The following is a 25791-nucleotide window of genomic DNA, read 5'->3' on the forward strand; positions in this document are numbered from 1 at the left end:
TTGCTCACGCTTGAGTGCTTGGTGGCGGGTGCCGATGCTTTTTTTTGTCGGTGGTGGCGGGGGGGGGATTGTTGCTTGCTGCAGCTTATGCGCGGGAGGGAGGGGAGCTGGGGGGAGGGGTTCTTTGGGGGTTCTAACATTTAACTGTCGTTCATTCTTTGGGGGAACTGCTCTGTTTTCGTGGGTGGTTGCGAAGAAATGCATTTCAGGATGTGTGTTGTATGCATTTCTCTGACATTAAATGTACCTTTGAAACATAACTTCCTGACTCTTGACGTCAAACTAACATGTCTTCTTTGCCACCCTATCAAGTTGTGCAGCCAGTTTTGAGGAGCTATGGAAATGGAACACAAGATCTCTCTGTACATCCTTGCAGATAAAGGCTTTGACATTAACTGTGTACTGTCCTTTCACATTTGATCTTCCAAAGTGCAACACCTCGTACTTAGCCAGATTAAACTCCATGTGCTATTTCACTGAGCATATCTGCAACTGATCTATATTCTGGTGTATATTTTGGCAATTTTTTACATTATTCACAATTACACTATCGTAGTACTGTCTGCGAAGTTAAAAAAAAACACCCGCCCATGTTTTCATCCAGATCATTGATAGCTAACACGAACAGCAGAGATCCCAGTATGGATCTCTGCGGAACACCATTAGTCACAGATTTCCAGCCTGAATAAGTCCCATCAACTGTACTTCAGCCGATTCTCAACCAAAATGGCAAAGTTACTGTGGAGCCCCTGTGTCTCAATTTTCTGGATAAACCAGCCATTTGGGACCTTGTCAAACATTTACTATGTTCCCTTCATCAACATTATTACTACAATGACTGCTCTTAAAAACTAGTTGAAGAGCACCTGATAGTGATGATAAAAGACACAAATATTTTTATTTTGATGGGGAAGTTTGTGTAACCACTACATGATGCTTATTGTTGAACACTTTGCTTCATTACATTCCCAATTTGAAGCTGACACTTTCCTTTACACCACTAATCCTTAACAGAACATCTCACGGGAAGGGATAATGCAGAAACATAGAAACAGTACTGAACAAAAATAGGTCACCTGGCCAAAATGCTTGCGCTGACCATGATTCCAAATTAAATAAATCTCATTTTCAGGCACATGATCCTTATCCTTCTATTCCCTGCCTGAGACGTGTCTGTCTCAATGCCTCTTAAACATTGCTGTCTTATCAGCTTCCACCACTTCTGCAGAAGCACATTCCAGTCCATAAGACCATAAGGCAAAGAAACAGAATTAGGCCACTCAGCCCATTGAGTCTGTTCCACCATTCCATCATGGCTGATTTATTATCCCTCTCAACCCTATTCTCCTACCTTCTTGTAACCTTTGATGCCCTTAATAACCTATCAACCACTGCTTTCAATATTTGATAGGTTTCAGTGAAAGCCCCCTTACCTACTATATTACTCACACATCTCTTTTAAACTTTCCTTCTCTCATCTTAAACCTGTGCTTCCACCCTGATTCTGATTAATCTACCCATCTATGCCTCACATTATTTTATATACCTCAGTCAGGTCATCCCTCAAGTATCTGATGCTGCAGGGAAAACAATCCAGGTTTGTACAACCTCTCCTTGTCCCTCCTCTCAAAGCCTCCACTTTCCTCTCAAAATATGGCATCCAGCCTGCAATAAATACACAAACAAGAGAAAATCTGCCGGTGCTGGAAATCTGAGTGTAACTCTTGGTTCCGCTAGCGGCTTAATATAGGGGATGACAGCCCCCCCCGGCCTGGCCAAACTTAAGAAATCTTGTTTGGGTGGATGCTGCGTGGTGTCCCGTTACAAATCAGTACCCTGAAATAACAAACAGTACACAATATGCGATTAAACGATTGAGCTTCATAATTCTTAATTTGACGATATGGTTAGTAAACAAAAAAAAAGAAAAAGGGCCCATTCTCATGAAACAGTCTAATGCGCAATGTTGGAGCTCACTGATAAGGCCGTTCGTCTACCATCGACCTCCTCTGATCATCGCTGACCTTCGGACCCTCGCTCCAAGTCCACTCTGTCCAGCAGTCTACCATCTCTCTCTCTCTATTCGCGTCTTCTCTCCTCATCTCTCCCCGGCAAAAGACAGCAAATTCCCAGCTCTCAGGCACACAAGGAATAACATCCAGCTCATTGGCTAACATGCTCTGTTATCTCTAGTCATAACCAAAACATTGCTGCTACAGAGAAACCATTACCTTCGCAGTGGAACATTACAGAGAAGCCACCCAAATGAGATTTCTTAAGTTTGGCTGGCCAGGGTGGGGGGGGGGGCTATCATCCCTATATTAAGCTGCTAGCCGAAGCGAGAGTTACAATTGTGGGGGCTCGTCTGGGATAAAGCATCAGCATCAATGTTCCTGCTTCCCGGCCAGTATTTCAGGTTGATCTCCAGGGTCCTGAGCATGTCTAACAAGGTCTGATTAAACCTCTCTAGCTGGGGATCACCCTGCAGGTGATAGGGTGTGGTCCTCGACTCTAAGCATGCCCAGTAACTCATGGATGAGGATGCTCTCGAAATCCCGTCCCTGATCACTATGTATCTGCCTGGGAAGGCCAAAATAGATGAAATACTTCTCCCATAACACTTTTGCCACTGTAGACGCCCTCTGGTCCTTGGTAGGAAAAGCCTGAGCATATCTGGTGTAGTGGTCTGTGATGACTAAGACATTCGCTGTGTTGCTAGCATTGGGTTCTATTGACAGGAAATCCATACACACCAGGTCCAGAGGACCAGCACTCTGCAAGTGGGAAAAGGGAGCTGCCAGTGCAGGCAGTGTCTTCCACCATATGCATCGAATGCATAACTTCCAGTATTCTTCGACCTCCGATTTCATCCGGGGCCAGAAAAAAATGGTCTCTGAGCAGTCCATAGGCCTCTTCCACCCCCAAATGTCCAGAATCACCATGAAGTGGCTTGAACGCAATTGTCCGATACTTCTCCAGCAGAACCAGCTGGCAACATCAAGATTGGTCTGGGGGTGACGTGACCTGGTATAAGATCTGGTTCTTCAACTCCAACCTAGGCCATTCTTGCAGTATTGGAGGCACTGATGCGTGGTTCGTCTTCTCCGCCTGAGCTATGTCTCCCTTTTAGATCGCTGCCCAAATGATACCAATGCCCTCGCTGAGCAGCCGCCACTTCCCCAGAACTCAATTCCGGCAGCTGATTTGTCTTCAGAGCAGTCAGGTTACAGTAAACCTGGGGAATGGCGTCATCAGAAGCTCCCAGTTGATCCATTGCTCAATCCTGCTGGGACACTGAGTTCTCATAAGGAATTTGGGGCTACCTGGAAATAACTTGGCTGATTGCTGGGCAGCTACACCCTATGTGGTGGAGAGTCAGATGCCAAACCTGCCAGTTTTCTGGTGAAACCCAACAGTGTGTTACACGAGCAACATGCACAAAATGCTGGAGGAACTCAGCAGGCCAGGCAGCATCTATGGAATAAGGTACTGTTGACGTTTAGGGCCGAAACCCTTTGGCAGGACTTACAATAAATACACAAATGTGGCCTAGCCGAAGTTTTGTATCACTGCAACATGAAATAGAGAACTTTTATATCATCTCAATGTGTACTTAAGAATGTATAAATAATTGTAGTTTTATACATATAAAAAAATGGAAAAGGTTATATGTGTGAAAAAAGTACATGATATTTGTGAATTCCTTATCCAAATAAAAATAAAATTAAAAAAAAAGAAATAGAGAACTAATGACATAACCATTGTGTCTTGTTGCTTAAGTCAATGTTTTGATTGACCATTTTATAGGATATTCTTGCTCATCTTTCGAGTGGTTTACTTTATAAAGTGCCCTGAGATGGTTTTCAATGTCAAAGGCATATATTAAATTGTGTTGTGAATCTGAGAATATGAGTGGATATGTCTTGCATACAGTTGAATTGAATTTGATCATGAATTGAAAACTTCCCTTGAGGAGGTGTATTTGTGAACCACTTGGGATTATATGGCAGTTTAAAACTGTCACGGATACTTTTACTGACACCAGCATTATATTTTCAGAATTCAAATTCTCTATTTTCATAAAGGGATTTGAAATGTAGTCGTAGTACTCAGGCCTCTGGTTTTCAATTTAGGAGCATAATCTATTTATTGCAATATCTGCTACAGTCGAACAGCTAATCCTATAGAAGTGGAGAGAATTTATCTCAAACTATACTGTACCTAACAGAAAGCTTTGAAACTCTTCTCCAAATATCTTTTCATGTTTTTATTTAAAGGAGGAAATGAGAGAGGAGCAACTGGAGTAGTAATAATAAATGACAATGAAAGAGGAAACGAAACATTAAAAATGAGGAATTAAGAGGGGCAAATGAATGCGAGTATTGACAGCTTTAGAAATCTTTCCAAACCTTCAAACTTTGCACGATAACTTCTCAACAAACACAAGGGGAATCAAATGGAAGATTTAAAATACATTTTTATATATTTTCAGTGTTTTTCAAAGCAAAAGTTCAAGTCACAAGCAATAAGAGAACAGATGCAGGTCAAGAGAAGCCCATCAATTTATAAATTTAAGGCACTTTCTCCTTTTTGTAAAAAAGAATTTATTTCTCTCTCTTGCTCTCTCTGTCTCACACACAAAACATAAAATAAAGAAATTATTTCACTTCTACACAGATTTATTGAGATTCAAAAAACTTGATGTCTCTGGAATGTACTCAGTAAAAGTCTTGTTTGCAGTCAGGCAGTGGAGTAAACACAAATAGAGAAACTTCAAATCCATATTGCTGTTTTATCTCACCTAATTTCAGATGTAACTTGGACTGAAAATTGTCCTACAGCTAAATACCTTGATAATTATTGCTGTCAAATTGACAGATTCCACACTCTCCCACCAGACCCCCCACCCACCAAAAATACCAGTACAAAATCTTATTCCCACCTCCATCTTCTTCTTCTTCTCCTCCTTCCTTGCTGAAGTGTAGTTTCGTGACTGCCTTGAGTCATCTGACTTTATGATTTAGGCTTGCCACTGTCTCATTGCTTATTTGTATAAGCTTGGGCACTTAGTCCTGTGCTGACAGCAGAACCCAGTGTCTACTTATGCAAGGGGACTTCATAGCGATGATAACCTATCCAGTGGTCAGGAGTAGTAACCATAAACCTTTCCCAACTCCTAATGCTAGAGTAATGAGGTCAGTTTTAGTCACTCCTAACCTTAGCTGAAAGGAATACTTCAGGGGTAAAAACTTGCTTCCTTAATCTACAGTCTCTTGCCACCATAGTGCTTAGAGTGCCCTTTTTGGGAGTCGATGTTAACCTGGTATGTGCACTACAGCAGTGATGATGTTTAGGTGAAGAATGCTGGTAAATTGTTCCCTTTTTCTTAGGTTAGATTTTACTAAATTGATGTTAATAAGCAATTAGAATAGCAATTTTGGAAACAGACTCAAAATATGGGGGGTCTTGGTTGAGAGAATTGATAAAACCAAAATGTATGCATAAATTTGGGTCACTGGGCTCACTGTTAGCTTCCATTCCAAATCCTTTCTCTCAACTGTTGTCTTAAAAGTCCACGAGTCTAAAGGCATTAACACTCTACCAGCAGCATGCAGGGAGTTCTACACATTATGGGGAACATCAGCACATGCAAGAGCTTTTATTTTTGGTGCTGGCTCCTCTACCTACGAAGCAAAGATTTCAAAGATGAGGTATTCCCATTTCTCTGGTAAGGAAAGCAAATGTCTGATTAACAGCCATCAGTGATGTACAGGCTATTGAGGATGGTAGTTCTGAGGCCCACCATTGGTCTTCAGTCCTTCTTAAAAATTATTGGTGGGAAATCTTCTAGGACATATAGTTAAGCTATTCATTATAATGCTATTAGACAGGGGTGTCCAATATTTTAACCCAGCAGCAATGATGAAACAATATTGTATGTACAAATCAATGCATGCAATTTGGATAAAATGTTAGAGATGATGATGTTCCCAAATTCATAAATCCCTGTCCTTCTAGAGTGGGGGTTCCCAACTTGGTGTCCATGGACCCTTGCTTAATGGTATTGGTCCTTGACATTAAAAAAAAGTTGGGAATCCCTGTTGTAAATGTTGAAAATTTTAGTTTGGGGAAGGCTGGGGGATGGTTGCTGTTGCTGAAACTATAAAACCCAATAAAAGGCATGTGGACTTAAACCCATTTCCTATTAAAATTACATGTTCATTAAAGAAGAAAATGAAAATATTTTGAAGGTGTGCCAAATCTTATTGTAGGGTACAGATATAGAGTCACTGGGCCAGAGAAAATAATTAAGCTAGAGGAGGATATTTAAATAGTAGCTACTTACTATGAGAAATGAAATGAGGACCTCATTTAGATTAATGGCAGGAGAACAATTCTCCACTTCCACTTCAGTAGCATTTATAACCAAGTTAATGTGCAAAACTAAAATACATTAAGGCAGCTCAAATCAGATCTTTCAATATCTGGGACCTTTCACCCTTCCATTTCTGTCCTGAGCATGTAATTTAATTCCAGCATCTTGTGACACTAATTTTAGCCAAATGCCCATTCATAAAACCTGAGCTGAATGAGTGAGCACCAAAAGATTGTTTAAACTCGAGGACTGGCACATTTGCTCAAGCCCATCCTCAAATGGCTCTATATTAAGAGATGGAAATCTAGCGGAATCTCCCTTTGTTTCCTTTACCATTCAAGTTGGTAGAGATAAATTGTAGATGTCCAATTTAATTGTACTTGGTCTAAGGTGATTCAAATGACTTCCTGTATATTATTTACCACTCAAAACAATTCAATTTAGATTTTCAAACCAATCAGGGACCTAGATCCAAATACTTAAATCTGTTTTATTTTCAGTTCAAGAAATTAACCTTATTCTCAGTGAAAATTTATACTACAGCATAGGTGTAAGATTGAGAATAGAGAAAGGGAAAATATCACAAACTAATGACTGAAAGGTTTAATTTGAAAGTTGATAGATTGCAGTATGATTGGAAGGTTCAAACTTTCAGAGTTCTACAGCCTTGTAAGAAACATGTTGGACAAAAAAAAACAATCAGTATCTTAAGATACAATGTAAACATTTTAAGAACATGAGAGGAAATTGTGTGATGTTAGATTAAAATTTTGAAGCACAGGGAAAATTGCTGGAATTTAAAGAAATGAATTGCCACCCTGGTCGCAAATTGGAAAAGGCACTGTTGTAGTAATAATTATCTACAATGAATAACTCTGAATATTGATACTGGTTATCATTCTTTGTAGAACATAAATTGACAGAGGATAATATCGGCAATTCATCCTTTCAATGAGGGAATTTAAAATAATCCAATGCGAAGAAAGTCACAGCCCGCAGTTTGGTCTCTTTGGTAGAAGTGTGGCATCAAAAGAAAATGCTGCAATCAAACACAAGAGCAACTATGCCATCACACCAATTTCCTCTCTACTACTATCTTTCAATCCAAACTGCAGTTCTATCAATAGGAAAGGGTGCCTGAAACAGCCCCGGATTCAAGAGTCCTTAATCTAACATTGTATGACATTCAATATCAACAGTAGACGTTCACAATGGGCAAATTTATAGTAGAAAAGTAAATAATGCAAAAACAATTGTTATGTAACAAAAGGCAACTTGTTACAGGGAGCAACTTAATAGGTAAAGATAATTCAGCACAAATGTTTTAAATTTGAGTGATATGTCTTATTGTGTTTATAACTTTCCCAATATGATTAAAAAAGTCAAAGATACAGATGAATTATAAAATAAAATTTCCATCCCTCAAAAAATCGAGTTATTAACCTCTCTGAACAAATCATACTACAAATTACAGTAGTTTGCACTGTGCAGATAGAAATTGCCAAAGGTTGACAATTCCATGTGAAAAAGGTTTAAAAATCCTTGAATTATTTAAGGCATCAGATCCTTTTCCACTTTTCTTGTAAACAATGAACCCTTTAAATCTCTCAGATTCAAATAGGTGCTTTGGTCGCTGAAAGCAGCTCATCACATTGCTGACGAAGACACACAACCTGTTACCTCTCCAGCCTTCCAGCTCTGCTCAGTTTTCATTTATTTCCTTTTAAATAAATAAAGTTTTTTGATGAATATAACAGGAAGTAGACTCTTGGTGGGATTTAGCTCATCGTATTTGAGTTTTACTTTGTGCTTATGTCAGTCTTATTGTACTCTGTTTCTCCAAATGTCACTTGAGTCATCCGTTTGGTGGAACCCCACAACCGCCTGGTGAACTGACCTGAACGCATCTGAAACAAGATAATACAGTGAAATAAGAGATATTGCTTTCAGCGGTCTAAATCCCTTACCCCTCTTTCTTAAATGTGCTGGCCATTAATAGCCATTTGGTCTTTGTATACAGCAAATCAGCAGTATGATCTGTCTCTTGACCATTCAATACACAAGACAGACCAGAGTCAGGATGCTGGAAGTTGGAGGGCTCTTTCAATAATCTTAGGAGTACCCCAAGTCAACAAAGGTCAGGTTTTAAACAGTTTTTTTTAAATCCCTAAAAAGTGCCAGAATTCCATTAGAAATAACTGAAGCATTCCTTCAAAAGGTGGCTATTGGAGAAGGGGGTGAGAGTTGTTTTATATTTAATCAGAACAGAATGTTTGATACATGTTCAGGACATTACACACCAACTCAATTGCAGCTAGAAGGAAATAAATTCAATCTCGTTCTTAATGAGTTTGAACCTACATCATGAAATTAAAGAAACTGGAACACTGGCCCAGTAGGAGGTGATTCAAGCCTATTGAAACCATTTTATCATTCAGTTAGATCACATATTAAATGCAGGTGCTTGAGTCAATTTTGTCTGCCACTGAAGAAGACATAATGAAGGCATTATGGTCTGAAACCTTTCCAGCCAGTTTAAAGGGTCTCATGTTCACAGCTAGACTTCTCTGTGAGACACTATCTTAACAGGCTAGCCTTCACTTAGAACTCAGGCCTCCTACAAGCACATCCTCAATCATACTGCTCTCTCAATCAATGTCAAGTTCATGGAAACACCTCAGGATTATTCTTGGCTGCCACTGCTGATCTGTGTCCCATCTAAGTTTGTGTGTCACTGTCGTATTAAGAAAGTCATCCAAGTTTCATGCTCATGGACAGAAAACTTCATCTATTTTCCTTTAGGTCTTCAGAAGGAAGCAGAACTGACACTTTAATTGGCTATAACTAAAGGTTTCCACAAAATGCAGGTTTTCATACGCTGCACCCATATCATGTTTCTCTTTACAGACACCTCCCTGGAGTATCTGGCCTGGTGGGTTTACATGGACCCCAGCAAAGAAGAGATGTATCTTTTGGCCTGTGTTCTCCACCAACAATCCAGACCCTGAGGCCTTGGAAACACTCTCTTTCCCATCATTATAGATGCTAATTTTGAATCTGCACTGTAGCTGGTAAAGTACTGCTTGTATTTTGCCCCCCTTAAAGAAGAGTTTGTGAGTTTGCAGCTGCAAGATTATGTGCTGCCATTTGTCAATAGATGAATGGAATAGGGGATGCTAAAACTGAAACAGAGTTGATTCACGTGGGAGTTCTGACATTGCAGTTTTGTAAATTTTGCAATGTAAAATAGTAATGGAAAATTATAAGTATAAAAGGAATTTCTAAAGTAATAGCTTCTTGTTTGTGTTCAGTGATGCTGTATAAAAGTTGGCAGGGATGACTTACTTCTCTTTAAACTTTCTAAAAAATACAGTTATATTTTGGTAACTTCCAATGTAGCACCATCTATCAATATTGCGCCTTTTTTTTTAGCCGAGATTATATTTTCAGTGTGTGTCTTGAACCTATTACCTCAGTTTGCCCACTTGATACACATTGACACAGATCAGATAAACAAATTCTAAGCATTTGAAGTTAAGATGTTTCCACCCCTCTATTTTTAAACTCTCCTGAAAATCTACCTCTTTGAGTAGGCTTTTAATCATGACACCTAATTAGTTTATTTTAAGCTTGAGGTTAACTTTTATAGCTAGAAGTGCATTTTGGATGTTTTCTGACATTAAAAAAAGCTAAATAAATGCAAGTTGATTAATTACTGGTATCCCACCCACATTCCTGTACATTTTTCATTACTGTCCTCACCGTAGAAGGCCTTCCTGATGCCACCACAATCAGTTTCCCGTCATTCAAACCAACGAGAATATGGCTGTTATCTTTGGTAACAGAGACACTGTGGATGGGAACCTTCATGACCATTGGTTGCATTGCACTCTTCAAACTGAAAATAAAATTGTAACAAATTAATATATCTGGCCACAGAGAATGTCATTCAAGTTTTGTTTATGTTCTTAAGAGCAGGATTAGACAAGCAATTAATTCCCTAAATCCTATATTGGCATTCAACAAGATCACGACTGATTTGTAACTCAGTTCCATTTCCTCAGCTTTAGTCCACATCCTTGAACAAAATCCCTTGAGGTTCAATGTGGAAGCTTATTTTGAAAAAGAATCCAGAGACTTTTGAGGAAGAAAATTACAAGAACAAAACTTGCAAGAATTTGTAAGAAAAATTATAAGAAGAAATTACTAGAAGGGAAAAAAAGCCAGATAACTACTGGACATAAGTCAGGAAACTATAGGTCCATGAGTCTGACATCAATGGTGGGTAAATTGTTGGGGGGGGCGGGAGGGGTGAGTGGGTGTGGATTCTGACAGACAGGATCCAGGAATACTTGAAGAGAAGGGTCTGACTCAGAACAGTTGGTACGGCTTAGTGCATGGGAAGTTGAATCTGGCAAATGTCTTGGAGTTTTTTGAAGGGATAACCAAGAGAATAGAAGAGGATAGGGCAGTGGATGTTGTCTATCTGGACTTTAGGAAGGCCTTTGACAAGGCCCCTCCTGGCAGATTAGTCTGGAAGATTAAAATGCTTGGACCCCAGGGGAGATAGGGGATTGAATTCATATTTAGCTCAGTGGTAGTAAGCAGAGGGTGATATTCAACAGTTGTTTCTAGAACTGGTGTCCTGTGTCTGGTGGGACATTTGTTATTTGCAATTTATATAAATGATTTGGTTGTGAACATACAAAGCGTGGTTAGTAAGACTGTGGATGATACTACAGTAGATGGTATAGTTGATAATGTAGAAGGTTATGAAAAATTACAGGGGAAGCTTGACCAACTACGTATGTGGGTTGAGGATTAGCAACTGGCTTTCAATCCAGATAACTGTGAGGTATTGCATTTTCGAATATCAAACCAAGGTAGGACTTGTATAGTGAATGGTAGGGCCCTGGGCAGCGCTGTGGAACAGTGGGTCCTAGGAGTGTTAGTGCATAGTTTCTGAAAGCAGTACCACAGACGATGGGGGAGTGAAGAAGGTGTTTAGCACACTGGCCTTCACCAATCACGGTCTTGGCAAAAGGAATTAGGAAGTTATTCTCCAAATCTACAAGACTTTGTTGGTGCTGCACTTGGAGTATTGTATACAGTTTTGATCGCCCTGTTATGGGAAAGATGTTACTAAACTAGAGAGAACTTAGAAAAGATTTATCGGGATATTGCTTGAACTTGGAGACCTGAATTACAAGGAGAGGTGGTAGAGATTATGACTTAATTCCTTGGGCTCTAGGAAACTGAGGGGCGACTTGATAAAGATATACAAGTTCACTAGGGGCATAGACAGAGTGAAGGCAGCGTCTTCTTAGGGAGAGGGCGCTAAAAACAAGAGGGCACAGGTTTAAAATCAGATGTGAGAGATTTTAAAAGGGTCATCAGAGGCTGCTTCTTTATGCAACATGTGGTGGTGTGTATTTGGAATGAGCTGCTACAAATAATGGTTGAGATGGGCAAATCAGCCACATTTAAAATCCATCTAGATGAGTAGGAGGGATTTAGAGGGTTCTGGGCCAAACATGGATGGATGGGACTACCTAGCTGGGCAACAGAGTTGGCATGGATGAGTTGGGCTGAAGGACCAGTTTCTATGTTGTACGACTCTATGATTAGAAATTTCTGCGATTTTGTATGCATGTTTTAAAAAAAAAATCATCAACTAGTTTTCTAAGAGGCCGTGTTCTAATTTTTAAAAAACGTTGTTTCATCTTTTGAGTTCCCCCATAATGGAAGTCAACTATTCTCTGTGTCTCTTCCAGTGAATCCCTGAATAATTTTAAATACCCTGATTAGATTACCCTCAAGATTCAAAAAAGAAATATTAACCCAAGTTTATGGAACCCATCCTCAATTTAATTCCTCCCGTTCTGGTATTTGCCCAAAAGTCAATACTCAATCCTATTTCCTGCCTTGATTTTGGATGCATAAACTCAGCATCATTGTACCGGGCCACGTAAAGGTCTTTACTTTGCAGCCAGGTAGTAAAAAATGTAGCTGAGTTCATGAGATCCATAATAAAATGGAAGTTTCCTGCCTCCAGTATTGAAGATCAGTCCTTACATGGTGAAGAAAACGAAAGGACACACATTCAGATTCAGATTTATTTATCACATGTATGTGGAAACATACAGTAAAATTGTCGTTTGTGTTAGCAACCAACACACCCAAGGATGTGCTGGGGCAGCCTGCAAGTGTCACCACACCAACATAGCGTGCCCACAATACCAGGCAGAACCACACAGAACACATCAAAAGAGAACACCGCAAGCAACAACAGCAAAACAACAACAGCAAAACAAGCCCCTTTCCTCCAACTCCAGGACAGGCCAAGCATTAGACTTATGTTAGAGGTAAGTGAATGGACCAAGTGTTATAGGTGTGGTATGGGGTAAAATTCCCTCTACAATCTTCCATCAAAATCTGCCAGGGCAAATGACACATGGGTAGGGTGGTCAACAGTCCATACAGTCTAAGATTTTCTGCAGGAAAATTAAAGTAATGTTAATGGATATTTATAACGGGATACCATTCTTTTCGTCAAACCAACAAAGGTTGCTGAAGAGTAGCCATATTTCACCAGAATAACTCTAGCTCTTCAAAAGAGGCAGCTGGTGACATTATGGTGCAGCTACAAGCATGAAATGACCTGCCGGACTGATGAGACTGTAGCTGTAGGTCTGAAGTAGGACATGAATCATTTCCCCTCCTCCGAGGGCATGGCCCTGGAACCCTATCCAATGCAGAGTTCAGTTTCAGGTTCCACACTGGACCTGGCATCAGAGACAGCTGCAGCTCCTGTAACATAGGGTGCAACATGGTTGGGTGCAAGCCTGTTTCTGTAATAGCCAGGCACAGAACTGGTAAGTACAATCTGTATACATCAGTCTGATGTCAGTACTGTACAGGAGGATACAGATCTGAACTATGTAACATTGAGGTATATGTCCATCACTGTTAGCAGTGGATTACAGTACTGGTGAGTGCACTTATTGCAATTTCAAAGAGATCATATTAGGATAATAGGCTGTAAAATTCTTTGAAATACTATCCTTAGCATGGCCTCCAATTCAGATTTTACATGTTATTTGTGAATTTTAAGTAAGTCCAGATAAATTCAGTGGATATTGACAGAGAACACAGAGAAAATATGTGCAGCTTCCTGATTTATGTGGGATTTGTTTTGTCCCTCATGATCTGTTAACCTAAAAAAAGGAACTTAGGTGGTTTGTACTTTTTTCTAAATATCCTGGAGCTGAATTACCTCTGAATAAAATGCAGAGAACAAAATGCTATAAAAAAAAAAGATCAGAATTTAGGAATGGGTAACTAACAGATGTGTATTATTTCATATTTCTTCTTTTTCTTATATCATTTCACACAATGTCCAAGTTTACAGATTACACTTTGGCTTGACGAACCTCTGTTAAGCCTGTGATCACCTGTAAAATAGAGGCACACCACTAATTCCAGCTGCACCATGTCCCACCCACAACTTGTCCTCAAGTGTTAGAATAAAATATTCACAACCTCAATTTGATTGTATTTAGAGGTAACTATAAAACAACATTCCAGATAATTCAGAAGAAAATACTAACTAGCTAAGTTTATATAAGGTTAGCTGTTCACAGTGGAGAATATTTTCTCACTTTCTTAAATGAGGAAGCTGTAAATATTTTCTCTGTGTCCCCTGTCAAGAACCATTTAACTTCACGGTTTCAGCTCTATCCAGAAATTCTCATGTTCACAAACATGCACCCACCTCTAAAGCAAAATCTGGAAGGGAGGCAGTGGTAGGATGGTAATTCAAAGAACCTTACAACCCATCATCTTGTACTAATCCCAAAACTCTCTCTGTGGGTATGGGATGGTTCCTGATATAGAGTGTGGCTCCACTATGTTGTATCAACAATATTATCAGAATATTATCAGGTTTCACTCGCGAGTTGAGTCTGGGACCATCTTCGTCAGAATGGCAGCTGAGCTCGGGGTTGGTGATGAATTGTAGGCAGAAAGCCGGGAAACAGAATTTTGAGTTGATAACACTCCTCCTCAAAGTTTGATGACAAGCTACTGTTTTCCATTTGCTATACAATGACGTAGAAATCAGAGCGCCCTACCTTTGGAGATCACGGATATGCAGAGAGCACTGCTCAGTACCCAACACCACAAACTCTTCAACGATACTCATTGCGGACACCTGCTCGTCCATGCTCACAGACGCTAAATGCTTGCCATTCACAGAATAAAGGTGCAAGAAGATTTTATCCTAGATTAAAAATAAAATGCAGGAATAATGATGAAAGGTGATGACTGATATGGGACCTTAAATCCCACAAAAGAATACTTAAATTGACATTGAGATGACATTCAAGCAAGAAAAGTCAATGTGGTCCAAATTCTTAGCACTGGTAATCTTCACAGTAGAAGGGCATAAAGTTATGATAAAATTAAACTAAATTTAAAAGTGTATAAAAGTGAAAAACAAGTGAGCTTAAAGACTGATAAATGATTAAGGAAGTAGGAGAGCAAGAGTGAAAACAATTTGTAATTATTTTACACGGGCAGGAACTAATGAATGATGTACTTTGGGGTGGGAGTGGAGGGGTCTATACTGATGTCTAATACGATGTAAAAAGGGAAATAGAAAGAATCCACAGAACTTTAGGCCAGTTAGCTTAAAGTCATTGGCAGAAAAATTTAAAAAACTCCAATTAAAAAATATGAAAAAATATAATGAAGTGTAGACACCATGAATTTCAAAAGGGAAACTAATGTCTAAACTAAGATGCATTCAAGGGAAATCAAGATAAGTCCACGCATAAATGGGTAAGATGATGGAATTAGATGCAAAGATTTCAAATGGAGCATGGACATTGCCATGAGCTTTTATCTTAGAGTGCAATTTGCTCACTTATACATTTTAACTTGGCTAAGCATTGACTATTTTGTTTAATTTCTAAGAATTTTATTGTGCACCAGCCAGATATCTTGGGGCTTTAGGATTTTGGTAGGTAAATATTGGAGAATTGCACAGATTAAGGAATTTTTTCAATGGTGGGTTTAGGCTTTCACACCGCCCATCCTGCAAATGTACTATTTTTTCGGCAACTGGATTCTAATCCATGTGATCTCTTCTCAAACTCTATCTACACCATGCATGACTTCTATGGGTCTTTTCCACAATGTTTCTCCTTACTTCTCAGGTTCACTCTGACCATGGCATCCCCTCTTTTCTAAGAGATTCCCCATGCTAATTCTCCCTGCTCGTCCCTATCCCTTCTTAGATAGGATCGTAGAAAGAGAAACACTTAATTTTAGGTCTGAAAGGGAATACCGCCGATAAGGCAGTCCAAATGCATTAATAGGGACAGTTAAAGAAGCAGGGAATAATTATGCTTCTCTGTCTATGTAATGTGTTGCCAATACTGAGGCTGCGGGACATGCCCAACAGGCCAATGTATGTATTCTGACCAGGCTAAATTCCCTCCAGATGATGCCGTAATATCAACCTGGCAGGATGTCTATACTTATACAAAGCATTGGGTGCTACCGCAGTCACAATTTCCACAATTTGGAAATACATGGTCATTCAGGACCTATAGAAAGAAAAGCCAAGCTGCCTTTTTTTTGTGGAATGCCTCTTTAAAGGTGGTATGCAAGGATATTCTGTAGTTGTGGTCAAATTGAAACAAATATCAGTAATGTACTTGAGTGTTTTGGTTTAACACTTGGACTGTAAAGTGAAGGATATACAGAGAGACCCTTTTAGGGATGTATCAGGAAGAACAGAAGAGAAGGAACAAAGGAAAATCTTCTCAAAAAAGGTTGATGAAATAAAGCAGAAGATATAATTGAGGGGTATTGTAGGTTAAAAGTTAGATTTGTCCATAAAAGATTGTTTTCCATCAGTTTAGTTTTATTCATTTAATCTTTCTGTGACTGAGATTCCTGTTCACTGGGTATTACTCCCCTAGTTTTACTGCAAGTATGAATATCACTGCCGCTCAGATGAAACAGTTCCGTTCCTGTGGAGTTACCTTTGATGAAGCCCGGCTCTCTCTGCTGCTCTGGATGACCACCTGCCCTTCATATCCAATGACGAGGTTGTTGATGGTCATGGGTAGTGTGCTTTCACAGGGGGGCCGCAGCGAACGCATGAACTGACCACGGCGGATGGTGTGCACAATGACTGTACCATCCTGTGGAAGGAAAAAAAAAGAGCCAAAGTTTAATTTTTCCTGGCTTTGGCAGTTTAAGAATTTGAATTCAAAGCAAAGAACCCAAATATGAAAGTGACAGAGATATTGCTGGATTGTCATAAAAAGCAATCTGATTCTCTAATATCTTCTAGGTATTGAAACCTGCATTGCTCGCAAGTCTGAGTAGAGTCTGACCCACAGCAATGTGATTGGTTTTAAAAATACTTCAAGCAGTGTGATAGCAGTTATAGAAGATGGTCCTCTGGCACATACACAGAGCAAGTAGTGACAACATGGAAATACCAGTGTTGTCAGTGAGGCAAATATCACGGGGATGGAACAATTAAAAAAATACACTGCAGCACCCTATAGATTCCACAAATAAAAGCAGCCCAAACTGGGAAAGTATCTGGAACTAAAAACAAATGAGTACACTTCCCCATTATGAAGTTGAGGGAATTTTCCCAACTCCAGCACCAATCAGCACTTTAAAATTAAACTAGTTTTACCCCCTCATTTCCCATTAAAAGCAGTTACAGGGATCCAGGTTCAGTCCCAAATGTGGATATTGTCAGTGTGGAATGTGTACGTACACTGTGTGTGTATCTGCTGAGTGCTGTGATTTCCTGTCACATCCCAGAGACAGGCTGAAGGTTAATTGGCCACTCATGCAGGTGAGTGGCAAGAGGTCCAAGGGGAATTGATGGGCCTGCAAGAGACTACTACGTCAAAGGAATACAGTGAAAAAATATGAGAGAGAATGAGAATGATTGTATCTCTGCCAGGAGGCATTAAGGACCCAATTTCAGACCGACTATCTATGCCATAAAAAGTTAAGGAGGGTTTTAAAAGAGAGAAGAAAGGAGATAATTTCACAAGGAGGATGAGAAGATGGCGGTGCGACGCAGTGTGCGCGGCCTCTCCGGTGAACGATATCTGTAATCTGTCAAATAGGGGACCATGCACAATTCTGATTTGATGGGGATAGACATGAGAGTACGGAGGAACATCTGGAGAAACTTCTGAAATGCCCGCTTCGCTGCTCCTGCTACTGTGTGGTCCGGAATCTCTGGAGCAGAAGGCCCTGAATCCTCGGCTTTGCTTGTTTCGGCGGCCTGGGCAAGGTTGAAGGTGCTTGGCAGAGGATGGCGCTCGGGAGGCTATATCGGAGGGGCTGGTCGGAGGCTCAAAGTTTTCGGATGGACGGACTCAGTGTTGGCTGTGGTCGGGTGCTTACAATGCATCGGCAGTTGTCGGTACCTGGAGGTTTATGGCAGGGAGTTTCTCCCTTTTGCTGTCTGCTATCGGGGACTTGGGAGTCGATCGGGACTTGAGACTTTTTTTTACCGTGCCCATGGTCTGTTCTTTATCAAATTATGGTATTGCTTTGCACTGCTGTAACTATATGTTATAATTATGTGGTTCTGTCAGTGTTAGTCTTTGGTTTGTCCTGTTTTTCTGTGATATCACTCTGGAGGAACATTGTATCATTTCTTAATGCATGCATGCATTTCTAAATGACAATAAACGAGGACTGAGTGTTCTCATAATCTAATTTCTGAATTTAGAAAGCACCACCATTGTCCCATGGAGCTACATGAATGGCCGTAGTGTTATGTTGTTTAATGTTAATGCTACTACATGCCCATGGTCTACGAGTCTGTAGTGGCCAGTGCTATCAAGTTTGCTGTTGTGTGCTGGGGCAGCAGGCTGTGGGTGGCAGACACCAACAGAATCAACAAACTCATTCGTAAGGCCAGTGATGTTGTGGGGATGGAACTGGAGTCTCTGACGGTGGTGTCTGAAAAGAGGATGCTGTCTTAGTTGCATGGCATCTTGGACAATGTCTCCCATCCACTACATAATGTACTGGGTGGGCACAGGAGTACATTCAGCCAGAGACTCATTCCACCGAGATGCAGCACAAAGCATCATAGGAAGTCATTCCTGCCTGTGGCCATCAAACTTTACAACTCCTCCCTTGGAGGGTCAGACACCCTGGGCCAATAGGCTGGTCCTGGACTTATTTCATAATTTACTGGCATAATTTACATATTACTATTTAACTATTTATGATTCTATTACTATTTATTATTTATGGAGCAACTGTAACGAAAACCAATTTCCCCCGGATTAATAAAGTATGACAATGACTACTGCATGTATTGACATTAAGGATTTTGCACTGGTTTTCTTTACACATATATATTTCACAATATATAGGGGGCTATGGGTAACCCTGGGTAATTTCTAAAGTAAGAACATGTTCAGCACAGCATTGTGGGCCGTAGGGGCTGTATTGTGCTGTAGGTTTTCTATGTTTCTATGTGTTATTATGACCAAAGTTTATTTTTGAAATAAAAGAAGGCGGCAGCACAATTGTCATTTGGACCAAAGTGGGGAATTATATTAAAAAAAGTAGCGATGACAAATTCTCTGTGGGTTTCAAGATGGATGGAGAGTAGATATAGACAACCTGGGGTCCACAGAGCCCTCGGTTAATAGTAAGGGTCCATAGCATAAAAATGACGCGAACCCCTGATACAGATGGCTATAGATGGTTGACACCAGATTGATCCTACTCAGTGTCAGGGGCACTAAATGCAACCTATTTTCACGACCTAGCCCGATCCTTTTTACTTAAATAATCAGGTGAAGTGTGGCCTACCTTTGAGCCTGATACTGCCATGTCAAGCTCTGTGCTTATGGCCACACAGGTGACAGCATCATCATGTCCGTAAAGCACTTGTACTGGCTTCTGGGCCAATCCACATGCAAAGCCACCCTGAGAATACATGCATAAAACATAAAGAATATTAAACATTTTATTTAAAAAAAAATCTCCTTAAACTGTTCTTGCATAAGGAATTCTGAATGTATCGATTATAGTTCATTTACAGCACACTTGAGATTTGAACATTAAATATGGGGCTTTCCACTCAAGTGCGTTACTATGGGACTGCTGTAGTGTGACAGCTGTTTGCTTTGGGATGTGATATTAAAGCAAGATTATATTGTCTTACTCAATTACAATTGAAAGTTCATTAAATTCTTTCAAACAAGGGTATTAACTGTGGTGTTCCTGCTAATATTAATCTCTTAATTAACAGCACTAAAAACAAATTAATTAGACATTTTCACATTTGGTTGTAAATGCCCACTGAATGCATATTGCCCGCTACATTTCTGTAACAGTGGCTATAATCCAAAGTACCTAATGAACTTCTGGGGATCCCCAAGCTGTGAAATGTAAAGTCCAAGCTGGAACACCATTGCTGAATTCTCAGAGGTACTGAATTTTAGATGAGGTTTTAAATTTAGGCTGTGTTTCTGAAAAGTTCTTGGCAAAATAACAGGGGAGTTCTACCTTTGGTCTAACCAATATTTACTTCACAACAATATCATTTATAGCTTTGCAAACAGCTCAGTTTAGTCTACAGGACTACCAAAAGCTTCCAATTACTTTAATTCTCCATCTTACTCCCACTGTGGCTTCTCTGTCTTTGATCTCCTACACCATTCCAACAAAGCACGGTGTGAGCTCAAGGAATAGCACTTCAACTTCTCTCCAGGATTGTTGCAGTCCACAGGAGTTAACACTAAGTTCAACAATTTTGTATAAACCACTTTTCAAATTTATATCAGAACTGGCCAATTCTGATACAAGATCGCCCATCTGTAAAAGCATTCAGATTTTCTCTTTCCACAGATGCTCCGTTTTTATGGGTGTTTTCAGCATCCTTGTACATTTCAAAGGCACAGCAAGTGCTGTGTACTGCATCTTACAGTTCCAACTTTCTAATGTCCCCCAAACAACTGTTAATAGAGGCTCTGAAAATGTTATATCTACGCTACATCACAGACTTCCCCTTTATTCATTCCACCCCCTGCCCCCGAAAATTCAACAGGGGTTTTTGTTTCCCCTGTTTCCCAGTTTTGATGAAGGGTCTGAAACATTTCTTCCATTTTGCTCTCCACTAGCCTGCCAAATATTTCCAGCACTTTCTATTTTCATTCCAAAGAAACAGGTCTGTTTGTGTAATCTTGCTGTGTACCACATTTCCTTAAACACCGCTTACACTTTATTGGGAAGAATATCTGGAAAGGCACCACATAAATCCTATGTAAGTATGGCTTTCTTTGAAAGACCAACAGCAAGATCCTGCTATCAAAAATATACATTGTGTACTCGTTCAGAGTACAAATGAAATACAGCGTCAATTCTCGAACTTAACATTCACACGACTGACAACAGTCTGACATCTTTAAGCTTTCCATTCAACTACATAGCCACTGTTCACCTCTTACTTATATGAATGGAAATCAGGAAATTACCTCTTGGAAACAGGGGCTGGTTATTCAGCAAAGTTGCTGGTGAACGCAGCAGGCCAGGCAGCATCTCTAGGAAGAGGTACAGTCGACGTTTCAGGCTGAGGGGTCTCGGCCTGAAACGTCGACTGTACCTCTTCCTAGAGATGCTGCCTGGCCTGCTGCGTTCACCAGCAACCTTGATGTGTGTTGCTTGAATTTCCAGCATCTGCAGAATTCCTGTTGTCTGGTTATTCAGCAGTGAGATTCTGGTGCTCCATAATCATTCTCTCATACAGCAAAAAGCTATTAAAATTGGTAATCAAGCCATCATTTACTACTTTTGTGGACAACATTTTATCCTTCTGTGGATGAAATATACTTCCTAACTTCTCCGAATTTATGGTTTTATCCCATTGTCCAGACCTCATCAGCTTAAATTAACACTCTCTCTATCCTACCTTATCAAGGATTAAATTAACACTCTCTCTCTATCCTACTTCATCAAGGTAGGATTAAATTACCACTCTTTCTATCCTACTTTATCAAGGTAGGATTAAATTAACACTTTCTCTATCCTACCTACCAAAAATTCCAAATCACATAACACATCAACTTTCTATTATCTTGATAAAATGAACATGGGCTATACTTAGTGAACCTGCACCGCACACATTGCAAGTTAGTATATTCTTCTGAATGCATCACAATATTTTCACTGGCTCACGATGTCATTTTTCCTAATGTGTCAATGGAAGGTATTTTACCTGCTGGATGATCTGCCACACCATGCAGGTGGTGTCTCTTGATCCAGAAATCAGATAAATGCCACAGAGGTCCAGTGCTAAACAAGTTACAATATCTGTAGGGAGAAAATTTATAATTCAGTAAGAAAAATACACGGCCAATTAACTGGAACCCTTGCTGCTTATTAAAGCAAGGGTGAGAAATTTCCAAACTCCTGTCGTTGGCATCAAAACAATTTGAGGTCAGCTGAGCTGGGTTCACATGAGGAGCACATTTCTGATGTACTATGCCAAACATTTCACAGTTTGTAATTAATTGAGTTTTACTCCTGCAAAGTGATGAAAAGCTTATTAGCTGTGCTATCAAGCAACATTTACTCACCAATAACCTACTCATTTATGGTTAGATTGGGGTTCACTTGGCTCCAAATCTTGTCACAGCCTTGTTCCAAACATGGACCAGACAGCTGAATTCCATGATTTCAAAGGAACAGTTGACTCAGTGTGGCATCAATGACCCCTAGTAAAACTGAGGTCATTGGGCATCGAGGAGAAAATGTTTCAATGATCAGAACCACACTTTGTATAAAGATGGCTGTAATGGTTTTAAATCAGTCATTTGAGCCACGGGGAATGACCTGTATCTGAGTGAATAAATCTCAATGCTGGGTGCAGTATTTTTTTCTCTTTCCTGATGAACATAGTAAAAATAATCACATGATGATGAAGTTAGGTCAATACTAACCTATGTGCCTCATGATATGTCCTATGACTTTGCCCTTGCTCAAGGATGTAACCCGGAGACTGTTGTCCCAGTGACCACCACTGAAGAGGAGCTTTCCATCGTGGGAAACGACTAGGATCTTTGGTGATAAATCGATACCAGGAGCAAGTGGGCCGGACAAGAAACGCTGAGTCCTGCCAAAATAGTAACAGGATAAAAGAAAATCCATTCCGTTTAAGTTTGAAAGGTGATAGTAACTTAAGAGTTTGTGTGTGGGTGTTAAAGGAAACACTATATCTGAGTTTTTGTGTTTGTGATTGGATGTCTGTGACTAATGGTATTCGACATGGATCAGTGCTGGGAGTTTTGCTGTTTGTAATAGACATGAATAATTTGGCTGTGAGTGCAAGAGATGCATTCAGTTAGCTGACAAATGACACCAAGATTGGTGGGACTGCTAATAGTGTTGAGCAGAGTCTTAGGTTACAGGTGATAGTGATGCCTTCATGAAATGAGCTGAGAAATTGCAGATGGCTTTAATCCTGATGAATGTGTGGCTATTTGTTTTGGGAGTACTAATGAGGCTGGAATATACACTTAGGGAGTATTGAGGAACAGGGGAACTTGGGTTTCAAGTCCAAAGATCCTTGAAGGTAGATAACATCATTAAGAATGCTTATGGGATACTGGTCTTCATTACTTGGGGTACTAACTACAAGAGCAGGGAGTTTATATTCTAACTTTATAAAACATTGGTCCACCTAGAGTCCTGTGTGCTGTTATGGTCACCACACTACAGGAAGGATGTGATGGGTGCTGGAGAAGGTACAGAGGAGAGTTGCCAGGACATTGCCTGGAATGGAGTTTTCAGTTATGAGGTGAGGTCTGTTTTCTCTGGAGCAGAGAATGATACATGGAGACATGATTCAGGTATATAAGACTACGAGGTGTATAAGTAGGGTAGACTGCAGGAAATGTTTCTCCATATCAGAGGTAGATAATACTAGAGGACCCATAGATTTCAAATAAGGAATGAGATTTAGAGGTATTTGTGGGGGACCTTTTCACACACAGAGTGGTAAATACTTGGAATACACTGCCTGGGAGAATGGTGGAGTCGGGGTCTCTTGCAGCTTTTAAGATGTGTCTCGATGAGGAAACACCTGGGCGCCAAAGGCTACAGGCCAAGTACTGGAAGGTGGGATTAGTACAGTTGTGTGCCCACTGGTCAATGTGGATGTGTAGGATCAAGTGGCCTGTTTAAATGTTACATGACTCTATGAATTTTAAAGAAGATAGTGATTTAATTGCTTCCATGCAAACCTTGAATAAGACTTTAACTCAGAATTATGGTGGAGTTTTATAAACTGCAGAAAACAAGTAAACTTACTTTACACTGGAAATGATCGGGTCCTTGGTAAAAGTGAAGTAATTTGAGATATTTTTGTCATAAGGCAACCAGCCGTGAGTTCCTATCAAACCATTCATACTCACTGTTACCTGAGAGAAACAAAAAAGTAAATGAGCTGGCCCATCAAAATGTCAGAAAAATAAGAAGTGCTACATTTTTATGGAAAGAATAAGAGACAATGTTGATCAAATGGCAAAATTGTAAAGAGTGCACCAGAACAGAGTTGCCCAAGTGTACAAAGACCTTTGACTGTGGCAAGGCACATTGCAAAGACCCTGTACTTCATTAACAGAAGTATTGAGTATAAAGGCTTGATTATGTTGGGCCTTCATAAAACACGGGGACATAAGTGTATTTGTGTTCAATTCTGCTCACCATATTTTAAGAAAGGTGCAAAGATCGTAGAGAAGGTACTAAAGAAATTTAACCGAATAGGTGTGGAATCAGGAAGTTTCAACAACAAGTCTAGATTGTAGAAGCTTGGGTATTTTGTAACATATGAACTTGAGTGGAGATTTGATAAACATAAAACAGATTTAATATGGTAAACAATGATAAATGATTAGTTCAAGAATCAGGCACAGAGATCTTCAGTGAGATGCAAAAGAAACATGGGAAATATGAGGAAAAGTATTTTACTAGTTAAATAACTATGATCTGGTCTCTAAATGTGATGTAAACAAAGATAATTGGAGCCTTCAAAACGGAAAAAAATGCACCTTCAGAGAAATACCTTAAGGGGTTGCACAGGAGGACCAGAGGAATGATCTGACTAGATTACACTATAAAGAACCGGTACAGACTCAACAGCTTGTGAAGGGCAAGGCGCTATTCTGATTTGGTGATCCAACAACAATAATCTATCAAAACCAACCCAAAACCTGTTGGATGGCACACAAGCAAATGTAAAGCAAGTTCATATGGTGGAGCACACAAGGCAAAACTGAATAGGCATCTTTGACACATCTTCACCTAGCAGATTGTCCATTCTGTATTTTCATACAACCTCAAAATCAAAAAAAGCAACTAATTTTTTCCAACAGCCATCATTAGGTAGTTACTCATGAAATCAGACTTTCTAGACTCCGTTGCAAATGATTGATCTGGGGAGATTAACATCCATTGAGTTTTTACTAACAGTGACAGTGCCATTCATTAGGTCATACAACTTGAACTCTGCATTTCATTTACTGTTAGCCGAGACGGGGACAATTTAAGTTAAACTTTTCCAATGGTTGGGTAGGTACAACCCGTTGGATAGTGCATCTGGAAGTTCCCAACTGGATTACACTATTGTTGCAAGAAAGATGGGGATATGATTGAACCTTACTTTAAATGGGAGCCTTAAAACGTCATCAATCATCATCATCATCTTGAGAGGTCAAAGTTTCAAGACCAGACATTTTGCTTCTTTGTCCTTTTGAACTGATTGTTTCAAACATATGTCCAAGTCAAAGTTTGGATCACATTGTTTTCTTCACTTCTTCGATTGAACATTGCATAGGTTCTTCAAAGTAAATACTCTTGGTCACCAAACTTATTTGGGCATTGGTTAAATCCTCATTATTTTCAAAGTACGTTTTTAATGCAAAAAAAGAACCTGATGATTTTGGTCTTTCTTAACACTTTCTACTCACCAGAACATCTGGAGATCCCTGTGTGATAAAAGTGTGTGCTTGATTTTTTGGCACCACAGCCTGTACCAATGGAATATCATCACTGATACCCTGAAGAAAATAGATATGTCATATAAGTCATGTTATACATTCTACTATTGATAGATAATGTTTTTGGAGAGATGTGAACTGCAGGGCACCCTTTGAAACTCCCAGGCCATTTGGGCCAAGATCCTGTGACTTTCCTATCATACCCATACTTTTGTTCTTAGTTCTACTCCACTTTCATCAATAACCTCCAAATCTTCTGTACACACAATGTAACCAAGTGATAAACCTTCATCTCATGTATAACCGCCATTAGAATTGTGAAAGAATTGCCTCTAATATATTTCA

The 25791-nt window shown here is 39.8% G+C and overlaps 1 protein-coding gene across 4 annotated transcripts in view; it reads right to left on the minus strand.

The window, feature by feature from the left end:
• Positions 1-4455: 4455 nt before the first annotated feature.
• nbeal2 (neurobeachin-like 2) overlaps positions 4456-25791 on the minus strand; it is a 231554-nt gene continuing 210218 nt past the window's right edge. For all 4 annotated transcript variants that reach the window (XM_063057260.1, XM_063057242.1, XM_063057257.1 and 1 more), the window contains 9 exons: positions 25417-25506; positions 23759-23868; positions 22390-22562; positions 21666-21760; positions 19259-19375; positions 16429-16590; positions 14509-14657; positions 10139-10274; positions 4456-8283 (listed from right to left, as the gene is read on the minus strand). In XM_063057260.1, coding sequence (XP_062913330.1) covers positions 8176-8283; positions 10139-10274; positions 14509-14657; positions 16429-16590; positions 19259-19375; positions 21666-21760; positions 22390-22562; positions 23759-23868; positions 25417-25506 — 1140 coding nt within the window. In that variant the 3' untranslated portion in view covers positions 4456-8175. The remainder of the gene's footprint in view (positions 8284-10138; positions 10275-14508; positions 14658-16428; positions 16591-19258; positions 19376-21665; positions 21761-22389; positions 22563-23758; positions 23869-25416; positions 25507-25791) is intronic.

Source organism: Mobula hypostoma, chromosome 1 (genome assembly GCF_963921235.1).
Source record: "Mobula hypostoma chromosome 1, sMobHyp1.1, whole genome shotgun sequence".
Taxonomy (NCBI): domain Eukaryota; kingdom Metazoa; phylum Chordata; class Chondrichthyes; order Myliobatiformes; family Myliobatidae; genus Mobula; species Mobula hypostoma.